We start from the raw sequence: 7,223 nt of genomic DNA, 5'->3' as shown, positions 1-7,223 counted from the left end.
ATAACCTGCTCTCCATCTTTGTCATAGACTCTCTTCTATCATACCATAGGCAGAAATGGGGGCCTTAATTATTCTCAATATAAGAACTCAATATATAAGAATAGCAATTTCATAACACCTTCATATGCATTTTTCACAGGGGTTTTCAAATTTCTATTTCTTTACTGAAATGTCACAGCAGATACATGATATTGTCAATTTATGGTCCGAATACTATAGTAACTTAGCTTCCACAACACATAAATTGTGAAATAGTTACATAGTTTGAGGAACTCAATTTTAACCTTATATTGAGGAAGCAGTGTGCAGTCTGCTGGTGTTAAGAAAAATTAGTGACCTTAGTAGTAAATTTATTTGTGGATACTACATTCAGTAGCCATCAGACAGACACAAATTTTATTTTGATTACTTAACATTATATTAAAAAGACATTTGATAATCATTCTAGGACTTAATTAGTAACATCTTCTCTTTGAATATATATCTAACTGTATAAAGACAAATGATCATATAGGAAATGACTTGAATTATTTTAGAGTTACGGATGCTGTATATATATGAACAGAAGAAAAGTCTTAGTCTTCAAATGTTTCATCAAAGTCATGATTCTTGATCTACAAAGTTTGATAAATTTTACAATGTATAATACAGATAAAAAGGCTTAATATGTATTTTTTCTAGATATATTTGAGAAATTTGGAAAACATCACTGAAATATGAGAAAAGAAGACATATAATAAATTGAACCACAGTTATCATCATCTTTTTCTGTTACTATCTCACAACAAATATTGAATATATCAAACAATTGATCACAAAATTGGTGACATTTTCTATTATTATTTTTCGCCATGAAAGTACTAGAGGTCAAATGTATTGTCCATTGCAGCTTCGTTGGGTTCAACGCATTATTTCTGGAAATGATTACCTTCCTTATGTTTCCAATTTACTTAACGATGACTTATTCTGCATCTCCTATTATTCCAAACACTACTTACATCCTTGCATGGAATGTTCCAACTGAAAATTGTCCCAACACACATCAAGTGACAATAAATCTGAGCATCTTCTCATTTGTAGGATATCCTACTAAAACTAACACTGGACAGAATGTTACACTGTTTTATGTGGATAGACTTGGTCTATATCCTCACATAAATATGACTAGTAAGGTCGATGTGAATGGAGGAATTCCCCAGTGTGGAAACCTAACAGTTCACTTGGAAGAAGCCAGTAAAAACATTGAAAAATATATAAAAAATGATTCTGTAGGCTTGGCTGTTATTGACTGGGAGGACTGGAGACCCCTCTGGGATAGAAATTGGGGTTCAAAACATATTTACAGGAACAAATCTATTGAGTTGGTTAGGAAAAATAATAAAAGTCTTGATGACCTTGCGATTAATAGGACAGCGAAAACAGAATTTGAAAAGGCAGCAATGGATTTCATGCTAGAGACATTAAAAGTGGGCAAATTATTACGACCAAAGAACTATTGGGGTTTTTACCTTTTCCCTGATTGTTACAATCATCAGTATACGAAAAAAGAATATGACGGAAGTTGCTATGACATAGAGAAAACAAGAAATGATCAACTCGACTGGTTGTGGGATGAAAGCACTGCTCTTTACCCATCCATTTACTTGAATAAAAATTTAAGTTCAAATCCACGGGCGGCGCTCTTTGCCAGAAATAGGGTCCAGGAAGCCATTCGGGTATCTACAAAGCGAAGTGTTGAAAATCCACTTCCGGTTTTTGTGTATGTCCGTCCGGATTTTACAGATGCTCCTGGAGAATTTCTTTCTGAGGTAAGAAAATCAAGCAAACAAAGGGCCATGACATTGTATTCAGGCTTGTATTCAGTGGAATCGAACATCATTTATGTAGTGAATAAAACTTGCATTTTAGTACACTTGAGGTGGAACTCGTTCACCATATAATGATGGGAGTGTAAAATGAGAATATATTTGATTTTTAATTCAATCCTATGAAGCTTCTAACGATAATGAGGTATTGTTGATAATGCAGAAATTTATTTTAGTCTTGAGTTTCTCTTTTTATAGGTGGTCTTCCCTCCCTCCCTCCCTCCCTCCCTCCCTCCCTCCCTCCCTCCCTCCCTCCCTCCCTCCCTCCCTTCCTTCCTTCCTTCCTTCCTTCCTTCCTTCCTTCCTTTTCTCCTTCCTTACCTCCCTATTTTATTCTTTCATAGTTTTTGTCCCTTCTTCCAATTATCTTGCCACAGACAGCCTAAAAATGCTCAGGTTACCATTTGAGGTACATGGATCTAAGGTATGTCCGATCTTGCCAAGCAGGTCCCTTAACTATTGACTGTGAAATCCATCTCTGTATCTTCTTTTTTTGACATTAGATCAATGAACATCATGTACAGATTTTTGTTTTATGAAGACAGTATCTTTTAAAGATAAAATCACGTTAGAAGAAAAGATTTAAATTATACTTATAGACTCTGCTACTTTAGTTTACTGTTCTATGTGTAAAAGTTTAGTTTTGTTCCAATTGGTTTAACATGTTTCTATCACATTTGACAGTATGATCTTATGAATACTATTGGTGAGAGTATTGCTCTAGGTGCCTCTGGAATTATTGTATGGGGAAGCCTCAATTTCAGCAAAAGTAAGGTAAGTCTAATTGTAGGCAATGGATTAAACTATTTGCAATTTTATTGTTTTTGTTGATACTGAGGAATAAAAATGGTGCAATGATCCTCACACATCAGAGGTACTCAATGTGTTTCATAGAATCCAATAATCTAGCATTGTTTATTTCTATTAGAGGCAGGATGTATTTTCTTTCCTTCAAGTCTGGAAGTAAATAATATGATTCTGGACTTTATTCTGGAACTGATATTTCTCGAACTTGATTCCTACTGAGCAGTAAAATCACTACTACCATCTCAAAATTCTTGCATTCTATTGAGTAATTTTAAACAAAATCCTCAGTTTCTACAATTCTGTTCCTACTCTTCTGTTTCTAATGTTCTGCTTCTACTCTTCAAAGACACAAGTTGAGGGATATTTTTTAGTTTATGATACAGTACTATGTTATCTTAACTGAGCATGCATATACATAGTTATTGAACAAAATATTTTTTAAAGTTCATAAATCAATGTTCTTGGGTAAAATTGGGCTTAGTGATTTATTTGTACAATTTTTAAGCTACGATTATTTGGTTATTTAAAATGCATTAGAAAATCCAAGAGTGATAGACTTCTAGGTTTTTTGCCCCCATCTTGTCACAAACAGTGTATGTACTCAGTATGTGTTGAGGGATCACTTCCAATGGCTCAAAGGTCTCTATGTGTATCAGGAATTGAAGAATCAGCAGCATGTAAGACAAGCATATTATAGACAGTACAACTTCTCTAGCCCAAGAGTAATAGATTTCTGTAACATAAAGAAATCATAATATTCGGGATGAAAGTTCGCAAAGCAGGTAGAGCATTTGTCTTGTACATGGCCAACCCAGGTTTGAAACCTGGCATCCCAATATTTCCCCCAGCAATGCAGGACTATTTTCTACATTCAGAGACAGGAGTAACCCCTGAGCATTGCCAGGTGACCCAGAAATTTAAAAAAAATGGAAAAGTACAAAAATATAATCTAAAATTAAACTATTGTTGTTTATAAGTCTTTTGAGAAGAAAAGCGTTTATTTTAATTTTAATTGGGCCCAAAAATAATACAAGGGTAATTAGCTTTCGAGATCAATGAAAATGTTCAAAACATACCTAAGGGACAAGACTAGAAATTCATTTTTCCAATGTATTAAACTTAGTTTAACCTTTAGACTCAAAGCAAAAATAGTGTTGTCATAGGGGACACAGACTTTTTGGAGTTGAACTTTTCCTTTATTGTTAGATGTAGAAATGATGGTGATGTATGTGTCATGAAGAAAGTATTATGGTATCAAGAGCCAGGATCTTGTTTCAGGAAATGTAACGAACAGAATTGATCATCTATGTTGTAAAGAACTTTTTGGTCTTCTATGTCCATAGATAAACTATTCAAAATTTCACTATTTTAATTATGGAAATATTAGGTAAGCATCAATGTGAAACTTTGTTTCTGTTCATTTTGGGTTACTCTTAACTATGTTGAGAGGTTCCTTCTGACTCTTTTCTCAAGATTTATTCTTGATGATACTTGGAGTCTATAGGTGTTGTCAGGGCTTAAGGTAGGATTGACTGTATTTAAGGCAGCTTCTTAAATTCTATACTACCACTTGGTTCCACATTTTTCAACTTTAAAAAGAAAATTTCAATACTTTCCACTATTTTGCATACTTATATTTCTCAGGGGTCACACTGTTCAACAGTGCCTAAAGAAATAACAGAAAAAAATAATTGAAACAAAGAGATCCTGTTAAACACTTTGCAGAATATTTTATATGTCATAAAATCAACTAAAATATATAACTATTTAAGAAATAGTTCAAAGCATCACTCATGTTTCCTGAAACATATGATCTCCATTTTCAAGAGACTCATTTCTATGATTAACCACTATAAATTACCTGTATTGATATTTTGCTTAAACAAGTCTTGATCATTTTTTAGTTTAGGAAATAAGGAACAAATATGTCATCGCCCCATTTATTTGAATGCAGGTGAGGGTACTGAATTAGCTCATTAATTTATTTACATTCTTCCTGATATCACAGTCTGCAATTATGATCAGGGAATTCTCAGCATTCCACACAAAGGGAGAGATTTTGCTACCCTGACACATTTCTACCTATGGCACTGCCTGAATATGTTGCTATTTTTTTTTTTCCCTCCCGTTGATCGTCGATTTGCTCGAGCGGGCCCAGTAACGTCTACATTGGAGACTTTGTTGTTACTGTGTCTGGCATATCGAATACTCTCGGTAGCTTGCCAGGCTCTCCGAGAGGGGCGGAGGAATCGAACTCGGGTCGGCCATGTTGGCCGCGTGTAAGGCGAACACCCTACCCACTGTGCTATCGCTCCAGCCCAAAATTCTTATGCTTGTGTTTCCAATTTATAATCATTTAACTGCAAGTTTGATAATAAAAAAATCACTTTTCTATACTGCATTAAATAGACTGAAGAAATTTTCTTATGTTCCTGGTTAATTTGCAACTTGAGTTTCAGTAATACCAGGTCTAATTGCAATGGTGGTAGTAAGCTCTTTGTGAAATGTAGATAAATTCTTCTTTCCTTTTCATGTTATGAGATTAGTGTGGAACCAGAATGAATCTGGATTATGAGACATGGCACAAAATGGTTTAATTCCTCGTAAAACACAGGCAGTTTAATAATTTATATCCTGCCATCTTTATAACAAACCTTACAGACATAACCTGTATCTATTCTTACTTGACAGATGATACAGTTAAAAAAAACGTTGAAGTGTTGGGCCAGAGTGGGTAGGGTATTTGCCTTGCACGTGTTTGTCCAGGTTCGATCTTCAGAATCCCATATGGCCCCCTGAGCATTTTCAGAATCAGTCCTGAGTGGAAAGATGAGAGCGATCCAAAAAAAAAAAAAAAGGTTGTTGAATTTTGGCTTGTTCGTTAAATTCAGACACTTACTCACTGAATCAATTGGGATGAGAGATACAGAGCCCATAACCTATCAGATACACTGACCTGGGCTTTGGGCCACACCCTTTCATGCAAAGGGTTTATGCTTGGCTCTCTGTGCACATAGATCGCTCAGGCAGTGCTTCGGTTCATGTACAGTACAGGAGGTTGTCCTCCCGTTGTTCATCGATTTGCTCGAGCGGGCCCTTTAACGTATCCATTTTTAGACTTCTTGTTACTGTGATTGGCATATTGAATATGTCACGGATAGCTTGCCAGGCTCTGCCGTGCAGACAAGAAACTCTCATTAGCTTGCCAGGCTCTCCGAGAGGGAGGGAGGAATTGAACCCGACTCAGCTGGGCTGGATGTGCACAAGGCAAATGCCCTACCACTGTGCTTTGTACAGTACAGGCCATGAAATTTGTATCAGCTGGGAATAAGGCAAGCACCATACCTGCTGTACTATCTCTCCGCTAGATGAAGCCAACATTTTCTCACCCCAATTCAGGCATGATAAATCAACCAATCTGTCAACCAAGATTGAAATATGTTGAATCTCAATCATATAATAATTCAGAGGTTTTAAATGGCACTAAAATTTCTTAAAATTGCTCTCGAAAACCTTTAAAATAATTTTATTGGTAAGAGTAAAAGGAAAAAGTATTTTATCCCTTTCTAAATTTCATTTGTTGTTGCTCTTTTAGTTGTTCTTTCTTTAATAAATTGATTCATTAATTTTATTTAGGGTGTCATACCCAGTGATGCTCAAGAATTACTCCTGGTTCAAAACTCGGGAATTATACCAAGAAATGTTCAGGGGACCATATAGGATACTGGAGATTGAACCCTGGTCAGGTGCCTGCAAGGCAAATGCCTTCCCTGCTTGACTATTGCTCAGGCCCTCTTTTTGTTGTTCTTGTTTAGAAAATGCTTCACACAGTGAATCTATTCTTGTATATGTTACCTTGTCCTTTGATACTCTTAACTTTTTATTTACAGAATTCATGCAACAATCTGACCAATTACCTGAACAATGTCCTAAATCCTTACTTACTGAATGTCACCCTAGCAGCCGAAAGATGTAGCCAAGTGCTTTGTAAAGGGCAAGGAATATGTAAAAGGAAAAATTGGAACTCAACTGACTATCTTCACCTGAAAGGAGCAACATTTACGATTGCAGATGAGGACATCATTAAAGAGTCCAAAGTGAATGAGAATTTTACAAACCCAGATGATCAAGAATTTGCTACAAACTTTGAGTGCAGCTGTTATTCGAATCAATATGGATTGTAATCAGACAAGTTTTAAGCTAAGCATTAATTATGTTAAATCTGTAATGCTAATGATTGCATGCCATTTTCTCTAGACCCAGTTGACTAAGATCCTATTCTTATTGGGAAAAAGGTCAAATTCTGCCTTTTTAGCAATATCTCATTTTGCACACTATCTGCAATGTTGACTTATTTTTTTTCTGAAAATGGTTTCTTGGGATTCCTTAGACTGAATATTCAGTGGAAGTCATCTCCAACAGCCTCCAAGAAGGGCTTCAAAGTGCTAACCAGTAAAACACTACCAATCACTTACTCACTGAATACAATATAAATGAAATCATGTGTGAATGAATGAATCATAACTGAAATGATTTATCATAAATGAGTTT

The 7,223-nt window shown here is 35.4% G+C and overlaps 1 protein-coding gene across 1 annotated transcript; it reads left to right on the top strand.

Annotated features, from left to right (window-relative positions):
• The first annotated feature begins 851 nt into the window (after positions 1-851).
• LOC130027634 (hyaluronidase PH-20-like) lies at positions 852-6,856 on the top strand. The gene is made up of 3 exons (XM_056118486.1): positions 852-1,808; positions 2,550-2,639; positions 6,563-6,856. Exons 1-3 carry the CDS (start codon positions 852-854, stop codon positions 6,854-6,856), a joined length of 1,341 nt encoding a protein of 446 aa, XP_055974461.1.
• The last annotated feature ends 367 nt before the right edge of the window (positions 6,857-7,223 follow it).

This window comes from Sorex fumeus, unplaced genomic scaffold (genome assembly GCF_029834395.1).
Source record: "Sorex fumeus unplaced genomic scaffold, SorFum_2.1 ptg000037l, whole genome shotgun sequence".
NCBI classification, from domain to species: domain Eukaryota; kingdom Metazoa; phylum Chordata; class Mammalia; order Eulipotyphla; family Soricidae; genus Sorex; species Sorex fumeus.
Note: the sequence above shows the minus strand (reverse complement) of the source record. Positions and strands in the feature narration are given on the sequence as shown.

Bases quoted from the DNA above. Each gene is read 5' to 3' on its own strand.
- LOC130027634 (XM_056118486.1), top strand. From the start codon at position 852: ATGAAAGTACTAGAGGTCAAATGTATTGTCCATTGCAGCTTCGTTGGG. The intron at 1,809-2,549 runs GTAAGAAAATCA...CACATTTGACAG, and splicing joins CTGGAGAATTTCTTTCTGAG to TATGATCTTATGAATACTAT. The intron at 2,640-6,562 runs GTAAGTCTAATT...TTTTATTTACAG, and splicing joins TCAATTTCAGCAAAAGTAAG to AATTCATGCAACAATCTGAC.